The sequence below is a fragment of the Callithrix jacchus genome, chromosome 16, assembly GCF_049354715.1.
Source record: "Callithrix jacchus isolate 240 chromosome 16, calJac240_pri, whole genome shotgun sequence".
Lineage (NCBI taxonomy): Eukaryota > Metazoa > Chordata > Mammalia > Primates > Cebidae > Callithrix > Callithrix jacchus.
The window spans coordinates 17,723,350-17,745,932 of NC_133517.1; the positions used below are offsets into that span (position 1 = coordinate 17,723,350).

At 35.5% G+C, this 22,583-nt stretch overlaps 1 protein-coding gene across 35 annotated transcripts in view; it reads right to left on the bottom strand.

The window, feature by feature from the left end:
• ASPH (aspartate beta-hydroxylase) overlaps window positions 1-22,583 on the bottom strand; it is a 228,804-nt gene that overhangs the window by 166,131 nt on the left and 40,090 nt on the right. For 9 of the 35 annotated variants that reach the window (XR_013527854.1, XR_008477048.2, XM_054246406.2 and 6 more), the window contains one exon: window positions 22,338-22,517. The exons of 23 other annotated variants lie outside the window; for them this stretch is intronic. Coding sequence is in view for 10 of the 12 variants with exons in the window: in XM_054246406.2 (XP_054102381.2) it covers window positions 22,338-22,517 (180 nt within the window). In the remaining 2 variants the exon portion in view is untranslated. Of the gene's footprint in view, window positions 1-6,026; window positions 11,795-14,414; window positions 14,457-21,443; window positions 22,518-22,583 lie in introns of those variants that run through there. 3 more of the 35 variants (XM_035277657.3, XM_035277656.3, XM_078352522.1) reach the window with 2 other exon arrangements.

The following is a 22,583-nucleotide window of genomic DNA, read 5'->3' on the forward strand; positions in this document are numbered from 1 at the left end:
AGCTTTTCACTTCAAATTAAAACAAAATCTTTGTTTAAATTTCCATGATTCTCTAAAATAGTCATGTCTAAACCTGCCAAAGTTCAGTATGAGTTCAAGCTCCTTTTGTGTTCACAAGTGATTAATTAATTCTTAAGTCCTGAAGTTTGAATTCAGCAATGAGGCAACTAAGAAGGACTTGAACTTTTTGTTATTCAGGTACACTCCATGCTTTCACTGATATATTTATTTATTCTACTCGAAAAATAGTTAAAAAGGAAAAGAAATCATACATATCTATTTATAATCTTCTAAAGGAAACCCCTACAGGTAATCATATCATTCTACAACAGCTAAAATACATGAAAATTTAAAGATTCTTCTTCCTTTTATAAGTCCTAAGGAAAATAAGATATCAGGGTAAATTAACATGAAAACTAATTTTAAAGTGAAGAGCAGTCTAAAATCTATTATATTAAGTTAGTTATTTGAAGTTATTTGATATTATACATGTGGAACATTAAAATAGGTCCTCAGTTAAATACAACTATTTAGAAAACAGGTAAACTCAAGAGTTCGAAGATTCTGTTTGCTGATCCTGGACTCCTCCTCACCTCATTCAGAATCTCCTACCAAGCATTGTCAATAAAGGGAATGCTCTGTGCATGGACAGCCTGCGGGCGGCAGGAAGGTCAAGGTGACATGAGAAGCAGTGTTCTAATCTTAAGCAGCTCTGTGCAGCTCATGTACGCACACTAGTGTGGTCTCATTTCAATGTATTTTTATTATTTTTCCTTTTCACTGCTTTTTCTATGTCTCTTCATTTTTCTCTTATTGACAAAAATATACACGTTCCTCTTCCCAAATCTTAAAAGAATCAGAGACAGAAACACACGACCCTGCCGCACCACCTACATTTCCTCTAGTTACCATTTGCAACACTACTTCCACATACAACTTACCACCAGTACATCTGACACCAACACATACAGTTAGCTGTATTCTACACCTAAGTTATCTCTAACTGTAAGATATTGCACAGGGATTATACACAGGTCTTAACTGTAGTTCAAGTTCAGGGAGTAGTGGGTAGAGATGAAGGCCACATAAAGGACATCACATTTCAAATTCAAATTTAGGGCTACCCACCCTTTTCCTATTTAAAGAATCATTTTTACTTCCCTCAACTGTTAATGGAACAGGTATGGAATGATTCATTGCCAAGTTCTGCTGCATGAATAGGAAAAAGCTTAAGAATCATAAGAATCAACTAATTTATCTTTGCACTGTCAGCATGTCAGCTAACACCTGGCACATAGCAATTGCTCAATGAACACTTGCTGAAGGGCTGAATAGACCCAGTGGTGTGACTACTCTGCTAAGTCTAAATGACTGTGGAGATTCCCTGCAGGGCCAGGTCTTCTTAGCTGTACTCCAGTAGCTGAGTGCTCACATCAGCATTTCTGGGATCAGTATTTCTCTACTCCAATGTACCAGAGATCCACATTTCTGCTCTAGCATCCACCATTTCAGTGCCATGAGTCTAGTTTGCCTGAGACACTCCCAGTTGATGTCTGCTGTCCTGGAATTATTTCACTCTCAAAACTAACTGAATGAATGAAAAATTACAGGGTCATCTTTCACTAACTCCACTTGTAGCAGGCTCTCAAACTAGGTTCCATGTGTTATACAAGCAATGAAATATTTTCCCAATAAAGATTTAAATTGCCTAAAAACCCCATTCTTAATGATTTTGAAGTTTCATTTGAAAAAAAAAAAATTCTAATGCTAAGTGTTCAACTACCACTAGTATACCAATATTGTGACATACAATGCCCCCGAGTCAGCTTTCTTTAACTCAACCTGAACTTATTTGTCTCTAAAATTGAAATTTCAAAACATATGAAGAACAGGAAAAAGCAAAAGCACATTGCAAAAAATACTGAGGTTTTTTTGCCCTGTCCAAAGTGGCAGGTAAATCATAAAATCATGAATACCTGGTCATAGCTATTTCCGGAGATGAAATCAGCACAAAAATAAACTATATTGTAAACTTCAAAGAAGCTGAGATCATATTGGTATATCTCCTCCTCTAGACTTTTATAAACTTTTTAAAACTTAACAAAAACATATTCTAGAGTATAATTGCTTTAACAACCCATATGGAAGAATTTGCCCAACAAGCTTTTATTTCAGGATTTCCAAAAAAACTTTTTTTGCAACCCAAACTCATTTTAGTTCTAAAATTTGAGAAAAAAAAGCAAGCAACAATGAATCAAGAAAAGTAAATGCTTATAAGCACAATTCAGTCAAAGGAAAGGTTTTCGAAATGGATTTATTATGAGGTACAAGTGGCAATGATGTAACAATGAAATAAATATTCAAAATTAGGTTATGACATGAGATGTGTCAGTTCTGATGTTCCTGGGGCTGCATTTAACAAAATGCCAGCTTACAATGGTTGAGCAGGAAGGAAATTTATCATCTAACTAAACATGAAGTTTGTAGGCGGCTGGCTGGCTCACAGGCCGAGCTTCATTCTCAGGCTGGCAATCAGAGCTCCCAAGCTGCAAGCTTCTTTTTCAGACAAGGCGATGCCCAGAAGCAAAAGGACCATCTCTTGCTCTGTTTCTTTCTTAGGCTTGAGGAAATCTTTTCCAGAGGCTACTGACAGTCTTCCCTTTCAGTGTTTATCATCAGGACTGGGGCCCACTTCCATTCCTTCGCTGGCAAGAGGAACAGGGTGTCCACTGCTGCCTTCCAGTCATTATAGGGTGAATAGAAACTGCCAGACCACAGCAATGGCCACAACATGATTTGGAAAATACACTAATTCCCTTAAAACATACCTTGGTTTTAGTTCTTTGGCACATCAGATGCACCTTAATTTAAGGAACTATTCTATAGTAAATGAAAACAACATACCTACCTTCCAGGGAAGAGAGCAATTTAAAAAAATAAGAAACATGGGCCAGGTTTGGTGGCTCACACCTGTAATCCAGCACTTTGGGAGGCCAAGGCAGACAGATCACAAGGGCCGAGATCAGCCTGGCCAACATGGTGAAACCCCGTCTCTACTAAAAATACACACAAAAAATTAGCCAGATGTGGTGGCACACACGTGTAATCCAGGCTACTCAGGAGGCTGAGGCAAGAGAATTATTTGAACCCGGGTAGCAGAGGTCGTGGTGAGCTGAGATGGCACCACTGCACTAGAGCCTGGGAGACAAGAGTGAGACTCCATCTCAAAAAAATAAAAATAAGAAACATGAACTATTTAGAGTATATTGGATGGGGACAGAGGTACAGGAAAGACATGGAACAGGGTGAACATTAGGGAAAAGTGAGGGTGGGAACTATTCGTAATACTTTGGCAGAAGGACTCACTGATAACATGTGAACAGACCCTGAAGGGAATCAGGACTGTGGCTATGTAAGTTTCATGTGTGTTTCAGGTAGGGAACAGCAAGTAAGGTCATGTGTTGCTTAATGACAGGGATACATTCTGAGAAATGTTTGTTGAAATGTGCCATTAGGAAATTTCACCATTGTGGGAACATTACGGTGTGCCTAGGCAAACTTAGAGGGTATAGCCTGCCACACACCTAGATAATATGCCATATCCTATTGGTCCCAGGCTACACAACTGTACAGCATGTACTGTACCGAATATAGCAGACAACTGTAACACAAAGTACTTGTGTATCTAAACACAGAAAAGATACCGTATAAATATGGTACTATGATCTTATGGGACCACCATCATACATGCAGTCCACCCTTAACCAAAACATTATCATGTGGCATGTAACTGTACAAAATTCCTCAACAGGAACATATTTGATGCCAAGGAGAAGAAAGGTGGCTGAGGCACCAGGAGAGGTGTGCATTTCAGAAAGGCCCTGGATGCTGGATCCAAGGGCTGTGACTTGAGGGAACACGAAGTATTTACTTCTCATGAGAGTTAGAAGGAAGCCACTCCCTCAACAAAACCTGGGGAACAATTATAAACTTATTTTGTTTCACAGAATTTCATACACAAAGCCCAAAAAAAGCTAAAAAGTTTTTTTTAAATTAATGTTTTAATCTTTGGTTTACTAATTCAAAGGTGTATGGATGAAGGAAAATATATCCATACCAATCCGGGTTACTCTGGCTATGGTTATCTGTGAAGAGTAATTGCTCAGAAGTGGTACTGTTTCAATTGCAAGTAGTCTAGCAGTATAAATCAATTTACCCCCAGATTAAGGCTCACAGTTACATGAAATTTGAGAAATATTCTGAAAATCAATACGCCAGAAAGGTATGCTTACTAGGTAACCATGCTAATCCTCATTGTTGCTCCTGGCTTATATAATCAGTGAACACAGAGCCTTCTTAGTTTACCAACAGCAGTCCCAGAACTTATCAAAATTCTGAGACTACCAGATACTCAGACCTACCCCATGATATGCAGTAAGAGCCATTCCAGATTCAAAGCATCTTTACGTAACATAAGATGGACAGACAGATTTCAAACAGACATAAATTACAAGAGAATTAAACACTGGCAGTAAGGTTCCCAAGAGCCTGGTTTCAGCACCAATGAAGGGACTCCACAAACACCAAAGAGAGAGGATTCATAAAAAATGCAATTAAAGGGCATGCAACTCAACATAGTGTGTAAGAGTTTGGGCACCTGGGACAAGAGGATGTCTTTGAATTCCATTTGAACTCCATGTCAGTGGAAACAACTACACTTTTTGGTTTCCACAAATGCAGAAAGAGGACAAAACAGGACCCCTCGGAAGGGCTTTAAGAATTAAATGAGATAATAAGTATTTTTCCAAAAATTTACCTTTTATTTTCTTCTAAAAAAATCTTTAAACTCCCTCCCTGCCCACCTCTTGCACATGTACACACAGCAACATAAACACAGTTACAGGCAACTCCCAAGGAAGTTAAAACACTGCAATTATTGAACAATCTTTTGGGTTCTTTAAAAACACACACACACAGCTTTCTTCTTCCTAATATTCTTCAACAGTATATACAGACCTTAAATATTTTTAGATAATTTGTTTTGTATATTCGCCATTCAATAAACAAACATTGAATGCCTATTAGTGTCAGTTACTAGGACAGGTGCTGGAGATAACTCGTAGTCTGGCAGCAAAGTCTAGGAATGAGGCAAGATGATGAGTGTGATAACAGAAGTGTGCCAAGTGCAGCCACTTGGGAGGGTCAGAGATGTCTGACTGCAGAGGTGATGACTGGGTTGGGTCCCATGGGAGAGACAAAGGCAGCCCACCACACAGAGCAGGAGCACGTTCTAGATGGAGGGAGTAGCGGGCCGTACTGACAGTCACTCTAGTCTCATTACTTTCTCTTTTGGTCCCTTGCTTATTTCATATCATTTCACTGCAGGGATAGGAGCCACCTCAATCTCTTGTATCCTCCATGCCTTGCTCAGTCCTTGGCATGCTGCAGATACTCAGAAATATTAGCTGAGTCAATAAATGGGAACTATAGACACAGCATGTTGGTATTATATAATTATCAAAAATAACAATGGCTTTAAGCATAGATCATCTTCCTCTAATAGGATAAAAGACAAGTAATATGTAAGGCAAAGAAGATGAAAACAAGAGGCAGACCTCTATGACATATGCATACCTGACTTAATATGGGGCAATACATAGATACAAAAAGTGAAATCAAGTGGGGTAGTAAATAAAAACAAAGAAAAAAAATGGATGACTTTCTGCTTTGTATGGTTTATAGAGTTCTTCCAGACATTGATTCCTATCTAGAAATGATGGCCAAACAGGGAACAAACATTTAGCTTAAGCAATTATATTCTTAGGCAAATGGAGAAGAAAGGATAAGAGACAAAAGATTGTTATTGAGGAATCTTTCAGATCAGCCCAAACAAGATTTTCATGAAAATAATCTTATGGGTCTGCTACATAACACTCATCCTTTAGTTTCCTGAACACAAAAATTCTCATTTTAAACAGAACAGGGGCAAAAACAGAGAGCTTAACAACAAAATAAACTTCATTACCTGATATCTAAATGGCAACATTTATTATGTCAGTATTCTCTTACATTCTTTCAGCGGGCTAAAATTATTGTTTGACCAATAATTGTTTGGAATAAGATCTCTCTCTTCTCCAAAGCTTTTTAAATTTTTAAATATAATTTTAAATATAATTTTTAAATGTAACTTCTATTTAATTCAAGGAGCACATGTGCAGTTCTGTTCCATAGGTATATCATGTGATACTGAAATTTAGAATATAAATGATTTCATCACACAGGTAGTGAGCATAGTACCTAACAGTTTTTCAACCCTTGTCTCCCTCTCTCCCCTCTCTAGAAGCTCTAGTGTCTTGTTTCCATCTTTATGCCCATGAGTACCCAGTGTTTAGGTACACACCTTCTTATTCTGAAATATCTATTTTGGCCCATCCCATTCACCTCTCTGTATCTGGGCAGGGGAATAAGAAGAAATGGAATGGGTAGAAAAAGGGGAAACAAACTCCATCATCTGTCTGCTTTCAGTGCAGATGAAGAGTGGTGTGCAAACACCTATTCCCGCCCTGCATCAATTCCTACTTCTTCTAGTGAAAACACTAACTTCCTTAGGGGAATCCAATTTTTCTTTACCCAACAGTTTAAGAGTGGGCGCTCACATATCCCAGTGTGTCAGCAATCACAGCTTTCTTATCCCCTACTCCATAAGGAGGAAGGTTGAAGATGAACACATGAGACTGCCTGAGAAGGAAGCCAACATTCCTGAGAGTCCACAGACAGAGGCTGAGAACATCGTTTGAGCACCTAGATCCAGCATAACAAAGGAAAAAGCCAAAATTACCCCTGGGCTTTACAATCAGGGGAGCCAATCCATGGTTTTTTGTCCATGTAAGCTACCTGAATGAATTTAATACCATGGACGTAACCGAAGAAATTCTGGAGAACATTCAGAAGTAAAATTAAATATATTCCTAATATCCAAAGGAAGAATGATAAATTCATTTTACATAGAAACATAGTTACAGTAAGACTTGAAGAACTGGATATTAGAATTAAGTAAATTTGTGTGTGCCAGAGTAAAAGAAAAAAAAATCTCTGAAGACCATAAAATCATATCTATGGGAAAAATGTGCTCTGAATAAAAAACAAACTACATTTTCCACAATTAGGCTGATCATTGGGCTTATTGCTTATACTATATACTTAATATTACAGTTTATTTCATAACTTTTTTCTAGCCTTTATATCTTGCATTTTTATATTGTCACAATATTCTTTTAAAAACTAGGCATTCTTATGGCTTCACACATGTATAGCATTTATAATTATTTGCATTTGCCCCCTCAATGATCTCAGCAGAATAAATCAGGCTCCAATATACTCATTTCACAAAAACACATTCACTACAAAGGATAAATGACTTAAATATTTGTTTTGCAATCTGTTGGCCAAAGTTGGAATAGGAATCGGTTTCAATGCTTCCAAGTTTTGAACCCGACTGAGACATCTTGGCTGAATTATTACTATTATCATCATACCCATGAAAAAGGGACAGTGAATGCCGAGCAACGTGGCTGCTGTTTACACATATGCAACGCCAGCTACTTCCCACAACCACGCTGAGGAACAGCATTGCCTTCAATTTACAAATGAGGAAAACAACCAAGATGCATTTTACAATGAAATATTCTGAGCAATCAGTTTTGAGAATTATTACCAATGGGCATTAACAGGAGAGGAAACAATTGAGGACATAGGAAAAAGAAAGCAGTGTCAGGGGATATAGCCTAAGTCGCCAGACCCATTTGAAATAAAATATGATTCTTCTTTACTCCCTGTTTTTTCAATCAAGTGTCTATGGAGAATCTTTATTATCCACGTATCATTATGAGAACCTCTGAAGTTACAAACTTGCATAGCTAAGCGGGTCATAATACAAAATATTCTCAATAAAGCAGTCACCTATAGAATTAACTCAAGTCCTCCCCTGGATAGTGTTCATGCTGATTGATTTATATCAATTTCTTCATCAGTCTCTCTCTCAATGTGAAACTTTGAGAGGATCATCTATACACAATGCAAATCACCCAGATGGTAAAACTGAAAATCTTGCTTAAAAAAAACAAAAAAATGACTACCAATGATGTTAGGAATAACTAAAATTCATTCACATACAAAGCCATTAGGAAATGAAACAGAAACTAAATAACACAAAAAATGAAGAAAAAATTCAAGGATGATGGAAGTGCTTCAAAAGGAAGTATCTGAATACTAAAGGATAGAAGATCCTTCGAAAAATTGATTGGCACTCAAATATTTTCAAAAAATTGACTACCTTAACAAAGACTATGCTATGAAAATGTGAAATGTTACCTTACAAAGTTTAAGGAAAAACATGCCAAAATATCATTCAAAAGATTTGTAAGTATCATATCATAATATTTAAATCAAATTGTTGTTAGGGATATGGCAAAATAAACTTACATTTTCACTACCTAATTTTCCCTTTTCAAGTCTTCCCGAAAACAACATCTGACTCCCAGCTACTTATTATGAATTTTTTGTCCCTGATGCAACTGGCTTATTTAAAAAGGCAACCTTTCTGGTTTTAATTAAACTTGGAAAACAATATGAAGCAAACGATACAGAAATAACAACCTATTCAATACAAAATGTAAAAGTGAGAGTGCCAAACATGGTTTTAACCCACTAACCACCACTCAGAGCTGGTTTCGATTTAGCTGAAGCTTAATTACTAATGCAGTTGGATAAAGTGTGACTCTAACATCAATAAGTCAGTTGAAACAGTTACAAAAAGAAAAGAGAAAGAAACAAAAGAAGGAAAGAAGAGAGAAGGAAAAAATAAATCAAGTTCTAGTGTACAAGTGCTTTTAAAGATCTTTAAATGTTTAGCTGAGGTGTTTCAATTCTTGAGCTAACACTCAAAGAAGAAATCAACGATATAGCCAAAACATTCTGAAGTACTTTACTAAATAGCAATAGACAATTCTTATGTGCTTATGATGATCAGCTTATTCCAAAAATATTTTCACTCATTATTTAGAATTTAGTATTTATGCATTTTCTGCCCCATAGCCATTGAACTTAAAAACTAAGGTAAAAATTGCTAGGATGCTTCAACAAATTCACTTATAATTGTTTGCCCTTCTTCAAGGGAGAACAAACAATCTTTAGAGAAGACAGCACTTAAAATTTTATACATTCCATTTATCTTAGGAGAAAAGATAAAAAAAAAAAAACCACTCCATTTATCTTAGGAGAAAGATCTAACACCAAGATATGGTTTGAGAATCACACAACTTTCATAAGCCTGGGGGACATGTTCCTGCTTCTGGTTCCGTCCAGTTCTCAAAGCCTCACCTTCTTGTCCCAGATGCCCTACGTTTGATGGAGTCTGGGTGGGACCCACTCAACTCCCACTCCAAAGCTTTGTGCACAGGTGTGCACCTGGGAAGATTCACCATCCTCAACTACAAAAATGGTCCCAGATGTTCACCAGGCTTAACCAGGCCACCTGGAATTCTCTCTCCCAGAGGCATCTGCACTGGGCTTGGTAAACTGGAAAGACTGGTCTGGAGCCTGCCTAGGGCCATCTTGGTTATCAAGTGGTAGGATCTCCAAATAGAGTAAGTCAGGCAGAAACTAGCACAGTTAAGGCCTGCAGAGTGAGCTAAGAAGAAAAAGAGCTCTGATTCCAGGTCTGGATGTGGTATCTAGTCATCTGAAGTTAGTTTCCTGTATCTGCCAAACAAAGCAGCCGTAAAATTCCCTTTTTGGTTTACTATGTTGTTGTAATCTATAAAAAATGGCAAAATCCTGACTAATCAAAACATAAAACTCCAAGTTATCACATTATAATATCTTCAGCCCTTAGCTTTTAAGCAGTAAAAAACAGAATTATATTAGAGATATTAGCTATTCTCTAGTATTTCATCTGTTATATAATTCTATTAACTTGAAATTTCTGTCAATTAAATGTTGTAAAGTATTTGACTTTAAATAGTAAAAGGCGTTAACATAAGAAAAAGATGTACAATCCATTTAGAAATATTTACACTTACGTGTCCTCATTTCTGAGTTGAAATATCTTTAAGCCAAAAGCCTCTATTTTTAAGATCTTCATAAAAAAGTAAATAAATCTTTTCTTAAAAATAAAATCTTTGGGGTAGGATTTTTGATTCTATTATTAAAAATTTATTTAAAAATAAAATCTTTGTAGTAGCATTTTTGATTCTGTTGTTAACAAATAAGGTTAACAATAACAGAATCAAAAATGCTACACAACAATGTATCATTATCAACTAACTGCATTTCACAGTAGTCACAATTAGATACATAATATTTGAGGCACAGAATAGTACAAACCATTTGTAGAACTGTATCTCACTAAAACTTCACTTCATTAAATATTTTCTAAGATGTTAAATTCTGACCTCTAGTTAGAGATTACATTTGCAATTCCTTAGAAATGGTAAATAATGATGCAATCAAATATGAAAAATGTATGCCATTCAACCAAAATAATGGAAAACTGTGATATAAAATGAAAGTACATCCTAATCTGAAATAATTAAAACCTTTCTATAGTTAGTCTAAGAGTACAAAGGTATCATAAATAAAAGTGTTCTGAGCTTTTTCTTCTAAATATAATTCTCCCTTTTATTCATGGCTATGGCCAGAGTTCCCCGAGCAGTGTACGTGGCATACGGTAGGCACCAAGTATGTGTTGGATGACAGAAAGGTGGGGTGGTTGTAGGGAGGTCAGGAGTGAGAAGTATGCAGGAGTGAGGGGCAGGGGTGAAGGTGAGGGGCAGGGGTGAGGTGAGGAGCGAAGGAAACGAGAGAGCAAAAGACTGCGGAAGGTTAACTAGAAAAGGAGAGAGAGAGGGAAAAGAGTAAGGAGAACCTGTGAAAAGCCTGAAGGGAGGAACTCAGGGAAGGAGGTGGCACATGAGCCTGGGGAGGTGCCTGCAAAAAAACAGGGAAGCAGGAAGGAAAAGGAGGGAGAAAACAAAGGGCAAATCCTATCTCCCTGAGTATTTAGCACATCTGAAAAAGTTACAAGATATTCTGCACAGAAAATAATATTTAAAATCTTAATATTCTTATTTAATGTCAATGAAAGTATTCAATATAATACATAAAAATTCATGATACATATACATTTGCCTGAATACATGATCAATAAATAGAAGTTATTACATCATATTCTGTGACATATTTTCAAAATGTTTTTATGTTTAGAAGCCTGAGATGGTATATTTAAATTTCAGATAATTTACTTGCTCAGCACCAATAATACATTCAATGGCTAATTTACACACCTTCACCGACCAGAGCAATACTACATTTTCCATGCTTTTCCACAACAAATTGTCATCTGGAACATGACCATGTTCTGGGATGATGATGCCAGAGCTTTCGTTTTTCCAGTTATTTCCCTTTGTTAAGTGTGCATATCTGGTAGAACTTCTACTTTCCTTTCTGTCATCTCTGTCTCTGGATGCCATTTTACTAGAAACTTCTTTGATATTTGTTGATTTTTTCCTATTTTCCTTGGTTTTAGCACTTTTTTCTAGGTCCACTTTGTCTTTTTCTCTGTCCTTTTTACCCTTAGGAGACTCCTTCCTGGAGAGGTCTGCATCAGCAATTTTCTTATCCTTTCCATCATCCTCTTTTTCTTTCTTCCCCTTTTTTCTCTCTTCGTTCTTACTTTCCTTCCTTGACTCAGGTTTCTCTTTTCCCTTCTTGAGCTCTTCTTTAGTGAGTTCTTTAACTTTTAGATTTTCCAATTAAAGGAAAAAAGGTTTATTGATAGGATCTCTTAATCACAGAACAGGAAGTTAGTGAAAAGGTATTCTCTTTTTATCTCTTCACACACAGGAAATGCACATTCCGAAAGTTACTTTAATTCACTAGTCTTTATAGTGGTTAAAAATATATACAAACCTCTATAAAATATCAACTATTAAACAATGCTAGAAGCTTGCAACTTTTCCACCTTGAAATACAGCATGGCTTGCCTTAAACATTAGCATGCACTATTATAAAACTGAGTGCACCATGAAGGCAGTACTTTACATGAAGTATTAACTCACACTTCGTAACTATAATGACATAATTAAAGGAATACTGGCAACGTAAGAACAAATTTTTCATAATGTGTAAAAACGTATACAAAGATAATTTAAAATGTTTAGCTCAAAAAAGTATCTCCTTAAAATACATGTGCTTCTTTGAAGACAAATGTATGTAAATAATATTAAATATAATTTCATTTTCTTAGTTTACTAGGCAAAAATTCTCATGTATATGAAATTTTTCAATCATTATCTATAGTATTTAAAAGGACAAATTAGAATTCCCTTTTTGCTTTTATGTATCATGAAATCAGTATTTCTTTAAGTATGTTTCCCTGTTAATTTATGTAGAGCCACTCAAGCTAACACTCATCTTCTTTGTTCATAGGGTTGTCAGAGCAATTAAATGAAACACACAGCTAATTCCAAATCTCATGGAAGGTATTGCTTTCAACTTGCTTCACGTAAAGTTTAATAAAGCAGTCAGCAAAAGCTCTGAATTTCATCCGTTTGAACTCTCATAAGGAAATCATAAGGTGTTTACATTACCACATTTAAGCAGAAACAAAGAAAATGAAATATTTCTTTAATATAATAAAATGTGGAAGATGTTTTTGCCCATCAAAATCATGTAAAACTTATATAGCACAAATAATGTTCAAAATGAGCATCAGATGTGTAGCACTCACTAAAAGTACTCTATCTTTCTAGGCTGTCTAATAAAATCTTGATTAACAGATTAAAATATCACATAGGCTTTCTCCATTAATTGAATTTCCTAGTGATCAACCAGGAGATTCTTCAGTTCTTCCTAAAAAATCTTATTAAAGTCTTCTAAGAATACAGAATAGTATTCATTCAGCGTCATGCTCTAAGTCTTCATTCTATTTCAATGCTGTTTGTATAGTAACATAGATGCTGGCATTGCAAAAAGAGTATAATGCACGTGCAATGCTTGTCTTAGTCTGCACACTGCTTTTTAAAAATTCAGTTTTTAATGTTTAATTTGCTTCTCTAGATCAAGAAGTAAAATATTTTATTGTCAATTTGTTTCATCGTTATTTATGTAAAAATAAGATGGTGAAAATTGTTTTCATCCTCAGAAATTACTCAGGTGGGAAAGGTTAAACCATTAAAAGTTCCTCTCTGGCCAGGCATGGTGGCTCACACCTGTAATCCCAGCACTTTGGGAGGCGGAGGTGGGCAGATCACCTGAGGTCGGGAGTTTGAGACCAGCCTGACCAACATGGAGAAACTCTGTCTCTATTAAAAATACAAAAATTAACCAGGCATGGTGGCATATGCCTGTAATCCCAGCTACTTGGGACGCTGAAGCAGGAGAATCGCTTGAACCCAGGAGGCAGAGGTTGTGTTGAGCCGAGATTGTGCCAATGCACTCCAGCCTGGGTGACAAGAGCAAAACTCTGTCTCAAAAATAAAATACAATAAAATAAAATATAAAAGTTCCTGATCTCAAAATATAAATTACAAAACCCTGTGAATCACATAGTCTCATCTGTTCATATTTCACCAAAAAAAACTACAAACAGTATGCCAAGCGCTTGAAATGATTACAAGAATATCACAAGCTTATAAAGAAAAACATGCACATCCCCCATGCCTCTCCCCACAAAGAATATGATCACTAACATGTAAACTAGAATAACCATTGGCATATAAAGTCAAGCTGTAATACTGAGCTGTTAGTCTACAAATGGTTGACAGGTATAAAAATTTTTAATGAATTAAAATATCAAACACAGCAAATTCTATGTCAATATAATGCAGGGTTCTACATTATACATCTAAGTTTTCATTTTACTGCAAACTATACATTTGGATCACACTAGCTCTTACTGTGCTCTAAGACAGAGTGTCATAAGAGCTTTTGGAGAAACAAAACCAATGCTGAAGACTTCATCTTTTCCAACAGTAATTCAAAATGTCAAACTAATAAAGCTTTTAGGAAACAAGGTAAGATGTGTATGTGTAAATTTAATATATATATATATATATATATATATATATCATAACAAATATAATGTGATATTGCCATAATATATACATTCTTAATTTAAAGACTATTACAAAGCTTTGATAACATGAAAAGATAATGACTTAAAATGATATGCTTGCAGCAGAACATTTTTTGATGAAGTCTTGATACAAGTACTTACAACCTAAGGTCTACCCAAGCAAGACCCAAAAGCAATAATGTTTAGCATTAGTAGCTACATTAACATTCCCAGAAAATGTCATGCATTTTCAAACATTAAACTTGGTTCACTCAAAGCTAATTTGAAAAAAAGAAAATACCTTTAGCCTTAGTTTTTCTCTTGGCTACCCCACTGGATCCTTCTGTTGATATTTACAAGACAAAAATAAGTTATAAATAAAAAATATTAAGGGAATTAAAAAAAAGTGTCTAAAAAATAGTTAAAATCAATGTCACTATAAAACAAGTTACTTATAGTCACCATTAAAAAATACTCCAGTATCTCTTATGTGTCACTTTAAAGCCTTCCTTTACTATCTTTAACAGATAAATGCATTATAATCAGCCTATGATTTAGGATTTAATCAACTTCACGGTTTGGCTTAAATCTTTAAGAATTGGTGGCATTAGAAATACTTAATTGCCACTGGAAATGGCATTTCCTACTCAGTGGTGGACTTCTGTTTGGGTCACAGATGAGCAATTGAAAGTACTGGAGTGAAGGACCAAGGACTTTACTTCACTATTCAATTACATTTATAATCCAAAAAAGGACAGCATATTTTGATAGAGTTTCCATCTTTACTGTCTGAACAATCACTGCTCTATCAGCTCAAATTTTCTTTTAACAAAAATTATATGAGCAAGTTAAGAATGGCAGTATTACATACACACATAGTACTTTTTCACTCTCAAAACGTGGCAATAGCTTTCTATTTCCTCTCTTGGCAAATGAAAGTTCTGATAATGGATTTATTTTTGAATCTCTAACGATATACCTCTAACTCTTATTCCAACCAGGCTGTACTTAGTATCCGACTGAATTGGTCTTCCCAGTTCTCTCTCTCAGTCACACAAAGGCTAGTTTATGCTCATGTATTGGCAAACTTTGCAAAATTTCGTTCCAAGTTGCCGATCCATTTCTTAGGCACATTAGGGGTGCAGGTGCAATGTTTAGTGTTCATCTCCTCAGGAAGTGGGGTAAGTCCATGCATAACCAGTCACTAAAGAACGAAGGTGTGGTCACAAGAAAGTCCCCAAAGCCATCTGACATTTTTCCAGCAGCAAACTGTAAAACCCACTTGGTATGTTTCTCAAAATTTCTACTTTCAGTGTGAGATGTTTGCACTACCATATCGTTCAAACCTCCCCTTTCTCTATTCATAGCAATTTGTGTCTATCAAATGAGGTCAACCATTTAAGAATAGTCATTTATTTTGGTTGAAATATCACTATTCTTCAAAAATGTATTAGTATCTCTTACCACTGACAACATAAAAATGGAAACAAGTGACTATGGTTATATTTGTCCAATTACATGAAATACAAAGATAAGCATAAGTAATCAGTACTTATTCCCATGTGCTTAACAATTATTTTTCACAGACAAAACTTGATTATTTCCTACACTCTGTCAAAAACAGCGTATCACCCTGTAATACTGAGTGCTATTTCTAATCACTCTCCACTGAAGATTATTTCAGAATACCAAAACTATTACTGTAATATCTACTTTTAAATATATGAGCAATATCCAATATGTAAAACAAATTAGCATAAAACATTAAAATATGCTTCTTGTACTGCTATGTCCCCATCCTGACTCCTGCATGTTCTCCCACGGCAGATCCAGATTTTCCTATTAAAAAATAAAGTGAGGAAACCCAGACTGCCCTCTCCCTACCCCCACCATTATGTTCTAGGTAAAAAGAGCTATATGGATGAAAAGACTAGAGTTAACTTTTGCCATGAATAAGCCTAAATATTAGATTAGCATCAGATTAGTAAAACATATAAAAATAAACAGTGCTATACTTTATTTCAAACTTTTTTGGTTTGGGTATAAATCCTTACAGTGATACAAATGAACGAAGTGCAGTGCACCATATAAAACTCCAAAGTATCATCTCGTGCTACCTTTTCTGAAAGCATGAGGACGTGCTTAAAAACAGCCAATAATTTTTCACTATTTTTGACATAAGAACCAAGCTAATAATTTATCAACAATTATTACATTCAGTCTCTGAAGAAAAGTATACAGACGTGAAGAAAGTATACCACTGAAAACAGTTAACACAGGAGCCCCTAAGTAACAGTAAAACAAAAAGTAAGTCAAGAAAATACGGTTTTTTTTTTTGTTTGTTTTTTGGGTTTTTTTCTGTATCCTGGAACTTGAAATGAAATGAAATTTAAAAAAAAAAATTTTTTTTTTTTTTTTTTTTTTTTTTTAAGAAAGTGAAATGATCAGTTTTAGGAAGGAAGGCATGAACAAAGGTTTAGGATTAGGACACTACTGTATTATGTTAGTTACTAAATATCCTCTGAGGTTTTTCAGAATACAGTTTTACAAGCAGTAGAGAAGGCAGTCGCACCACAATAATGAGAAAACATAGGTGGAAGGAAACGTGACCAAAATCCTAGGGTGCTCACGTATCAGCCTTCCTTATCTCCTTAGAAGAAAACTGATTATATTTAGAATTTCCCCAGATTCTGAGGCGGGCAGAAAAGAAGAAAGAGTCTGAAGAATTTTATATGGGTTTGGTTTTGAAGGTTAAGGAAACGCAGGCATGTGTTTAAGAAAAAGCAGCTAACTAAGTTCATGACAGGAGAGAGGTGATGAGGTCAGGAGGAGGTACAGGCTCATGGGAAAGTGTCAGCTTTGGAAACCAGAGGACACAAGGTCTGAAAAAATGATGAGTGAATGAGAGGAAACAATAGCTCAAAAAAATCCTGAGATAGTAATTTTGTAAAGAGAAGAGAAAAGAAAATAACCGAATGAAGCCACACTTATCTTAAAAAAAGCAGAACGCAAAATCATCTCTGGAGTGGAATAAAATGACTGTGGAAGAAGGAAGGGTGTGGAAAAGGTTTAGAATGACTGCTAAGGAGAGAAACTGTCAGAGCAGCACATCCCCGAGGGAGGGTCAGTGCAGTTAATTTTATAACAGATTTTTCCCCCCAGCAACCATGTAAAATGCAGTAATGGAGAAAGGGGTCAGTAGTAATCCAAGTTTAGTGACAGCATGTAGAGGGGAAAAATATTAGTTTGTGGGCATTAGAGAAGTGAACTTAAGGGAAAACCACAAGGAATGTACCTAAGACCCACCCTTCTAATTCCTGACATAATTAAATTCTTATCATTTGTAACTACGGTTGATGTAGATTCTCCCTACAGTGCCAAAATGCCACAAGCATGCCCCACTTTTCTCCTTTTCTATCTTAACTACCATAGCTAATGTCTAGGAAAGGAAAAAAAAAAAGGAAAAAATGAAACATTCCATGAAACAATGAAATTCATGACAACACAGTAGCTCTTCAAAAATAGTTTCAAGTAGTATGAAGAAAATTCTATCAATTTGAGCAAAAATGGAAACACCTTAGGTCTTTCTTAATCCATTCAGACAAGTTTTTTTTTAAATTAATAGACTATATTCCAATCTAAGAAATCATCAAAGAAGCATTAGGATGAGCTTAAAGAACATGTTGAAAAATAACTGCCATGCTGTTCACTTTCTTTTCATCCTTTCATGTTTATTTTGATGTAAGCTTTTAAAGTGATCATAGTTAATAGCTCTGGCAACTATTTGGGAATTCTTATACAGAATTTAGAATAAAAGGTCCTACATTATTCCCTTACAACATAAGGGAGTTGCCCTAGAGGAAATTTATGCTATTTTGGCAACTGCCTCAAAGCACCATTCCACATTTTCAAAATGAAATGTTCTCTATGAATGAAAATGTTTGAACCATGAAGCCAATGGCTAGGCCTGTGGTTACACCACATGCAATAAACATGATTTTAGAAGACTGACTGCACTACAGACACACAAGTAGCTACTGCAGACCAGACAGTCAGCTCTAGGATTGGCCTGGACATCACTTCAGACTCCGGTCATTTCAGCCACTCCCACCATTTCTGGTGAGACCTGTCAATCACTTTGAGCCTTCTCACCTTCCTCTATCCCATACTGGAACATCATAATTATTTCAACATGACTATACATAGCAAAAAGAGGCCCTAAATGTCCTGTTAGCGAGGTGGACTGTCCCTCCAGAACAGATGTCTACTCTTGGTAAAATGCATGTCAGGACACTACCCTAATTTCTTTTTTATTTTTAAATAGATGTAATAATATAGTACAGATTTTAAAAAGCAGCAGCAGCTACAAACTCACCAACCCTCTATAATAAGTGGGGAAGGGAGGATCGGAACATGAGAAAACTGAAAGACTAAATAAACAGAAAGGGATTAAAATCCAGAGACAGAGAAAAAAAAAGGTAAAATGTAGATTCAAATACAAATTGAAGATAGGAAAGGTCACCTGAAGATTTTTGTTAGCGAGGGTCAGTTTGTTATAGAAACTCAAAATGACATTTCTCTTACAAAAAATATGTCCAGTAATCTTACCACTTACTTAAAACAGCTTTTAAGAAAAACTCAGTATTTTACTATGCAGTGAGTAACTCCTCACTCATCAGGACCAACACCAGCATAGGACATTATTCATATGATATTAACAAATATCGCATGTAGGGCTTAGCATTGAAGAGGAATTCAAATAAAACCTAAGATCTGGTTCCTAGATTCAAGGAGTCCACAAACTGCTTACTATCTATTCCTACATATAACATGGTCATCTCAACAAATAATGAAGGCAGAAAATTCTGCATACTGGTTCCATCAATTAACTTATGAAAATAAAGTCTGAGTCACTGAGTTCTTTAGGCATTCCAAAAATGCACTGTTATCAAATATTCTACAGCTAAATCACAGAAAAGTTCTTATATGTTTTATAGACTTAAGGAGCTAGCCCAGCCAATTACTTAAAAAGGGTCATGGAGCATCAATCCCCCAAAAGTAAACTGCCAAGTAATCAAATTAAGAATAACTGGCTGTGCTAGATCTGATGTTTTGATAATTCTCCAAAGTTGCAAACATCAGGGTAGACAAAGAAACAATCTGTTCTATCTAACTGTAAATAAAAACAATCAAACAGAAAACAGTCCTTCCTTCAGGTCTGGATACAGCTCTATAAGACAGGGAAGTAATTTCTAGAAGAAAGAATCAAGGACAAGACGAAAAAGTAGGACAGCCCACTATTCAGTATGTCCTCAGCACCAAGGCGTCTGCAGGATCCCCAGGGCAGCCGGCTGACAGCCACACCTCAGGACTGGGTAAGACTGGCACCCAGAAGACACCTGCTCAACTGACTTATACCCACCACTCATCTCCCAAAGCAAGGCGAAGGAGCTATAGGGCTGAAAAGAATGCTGTCTTGTTTTTGTGCCAAACTCCGGAGAACCCAGCACCTCTGCAATCGGACCATGTCAGTGCATCCGAAGAAGCCGGAACAGTGACTCCCAGGAGACAACACTACATCTCACCATGGAACCTATTCCACAGAGTTTCTTTGATTGCTCGAAACTGAAAAGGTAGAGTAAATATAGTATAACTTAAAATTTCATAATTATATATAGATATTCAAATGAATGGGATACGATTTTGCCTTTTAAATTTAGCTCAAGTTTAAAAGACAAGAGCTAGGAAAATACTTACATTATTAAACAGAAAGTTAGAAAATACGCCCTTAGAAAATTAAGAATTATAGCAATAAATAATAAATTAAACAAAGGTGAAGTAATTTTGATCTGCTTTGAGATACTTTACACCACAGTTTTGCAAATATCTTTATTTTATCTCACACACACACACTCTCACGCACACACATGCATGCCTCAGGCACAAGTTGACAGAAGTCACAGAAGTCAGGGGTTCATCAGCTACCTGGGTGTCACCTTCATCAGAGGCTTTCAGTGGAGCTAATGAGAAGTGGTACAAAATAAGTGGCAAATTTTTATCCCACATTCTTGTTTTTCACTTACAAAAATAAAGCATAATTAATTTCTGTACATAAAATTAGTATGACAAAAAAGCCTGATGAAAAAGTAGTAATTCCAAACATTTTAACACAAAAATTTAAATATTTACTTCTCCTCAATTAATCAAATATCTTCTAGTGTTAGTAGTAATGACATGTTAACAAGTAATATTGCCTTAAAAAGTATATCCCAGACATTTGGCAAGGTGAATTTCATTGAGTGAGGCTGAAGATTCCGTTAGAATTTAAACCTAATTAACTTTGATATTTTATAGTACCCAAATATAAAAGCAGAAGACACAATAAATACAAAGACTGAATAAGCTTTCAGAAGGAACATTACTGAATGATACTCATTTGTTGCAGAACATGCTACTAAGTGACAGCTTAGCTGAAGTCCTTGAATATTTGAAAGCAGATGCTTTGGGCTATCAGAAGCATTAACAGAATAAAACATATTTGCCCATTAGTGAGGGTAAGACTAACTAGAGCTTTGATAGCCATTTAAACTTTAAGAGATCACTGTCCAGTGTGTATATCCATATCCAAAAGTAGCTATAGAATGTTTGTTTTTTAATAAGATTAGCAAATTGGACAGTGTTCCCTGACACAGGTAAATGGTAGGTAGAGGGGATGATGTCCTGTGCTGGCTTAAGGCTGTTGCTTTCAAGCTACCATTATGACAATCTACAAGAATAATTTCTAACAAACAATCTAAATTTGTCATAGTGCCCTCAAAATAAATGGATGAACAATATACTTACTGAAAGTAATTTGATTAGATATAGAAAGACAAGAAATATTTGAAAAGTAGAAATCATAGTTAAATAAAAGGTGAAGAAATGCAAACATTTTCAAATTTTTAGATCTTTGACAAACTAAAGTTAACCAAAATCTTAGAGACGCTGGAAACAATTTAAAACCATGGAACTTTACTCCTTCAAAAAGTAACATCCCTTTCCTTATCTTCCTTATCCCTAGAAGAGCTTCACTTGAGGGGAAACTGATGAAATCTCAATTTAAGAAATGCAATTTGTATATAGCTGATATAACTGTTTTTGTTACTATTGAAGCAAACTCACTTTAAAGAAATGGGTTGAAATATGTTTTTAAGGTGTTCTAATGTAAAAAGTTTACTGCCCTAAACAGAATGATTTCAATAAGTTTATAATTCTAAAAATCACATTACATTTAAGCAAAAATCAATATTCAATTAATAAGTTAATGAAGGAAAAAATGGAAAAAGACTTATTTAGGATGAACAATTTTAATATGTACAACATTAAGATACATATTCACATGTTCCCTCGTGTAATATGCCTACTTAAAAAAAATACAAATTACTTTCTCTGGATGTATATTTGGAAATAAAACTGAAAATAAAGTTTGCTTTCATAGACAGAAATATGTCATGCTACTATCTGAAAACAGTAAGTTAACTTACTCTAAGGCAAAAACATGGGGTTATTTCAAAATTATTTTAAAAGCACCATTAACACAGAATTTTACATAGAAATTTGTATGAATCTGACAAGTCAGTTAACCTAAACAAATTACAATAAAAAATATCAGCTTTGCAAAGAACCATCACTTTATACATCAGTCATGTTAAAGAACAGAGAAGCATTTAACTTATAAATCATGCCAGAAATATTTATATAATGAAACCCATTAGAATCATTTTAATTAATAGTGTGTTAGAAAGACAAGTATCAAGGGTTAACCACAACACAATTTGCTACTCTTAAGTGTCCAAATTTAGTTCAGTGAATACATGAGTTGAAACAAAAACGATACAGAAACCAATTATACCACCAAGCACATAATTTTCAGTGTACTTTGTAGCAGACTACAAGAATGAGAAATGCCACTTTCTTGACTAGAAGTGGGGGGAGTCCAGCGAGCAAGGGACTAGCTAGTAGCTGTACTGGGCAAGATCACATGGTTGACTTGCACGGTAAGATGGTAAGATCACAACCGCCCCACTGCACATTAAGCCCTGCATAAGCAAAGGAAAGGAAAGAAAAAGGAGGCTGCTTCGGGTGTTCATTAGCCAATGACTTAAATCCCTGAATCAAAGTTACTGGTTATGTAAATCCAGTATGACACAAGTCTTTCCCTGAACCCCTTCATTCTGTGACGTACCATCAACACCATCTGCAGTTTCGCTTTCTTCTTCTTCTTCTTCTAGCATTTCAAAAGGAGTCATTATATCATAGAGAAATGAGAGGAAACCATAAAACCAATCTGAACTTTCCTCGGCTAAAATATTAAGGACTTCCTCAAGAGAATCAATATTTTCATTACTGCCATCTTTGGTCAGGCCTACATAAGAATAAAGGAAGAGAGAGAGAAAATAAGGAGAGCAGTTAGGTGGCAAAAAGAAGTGCA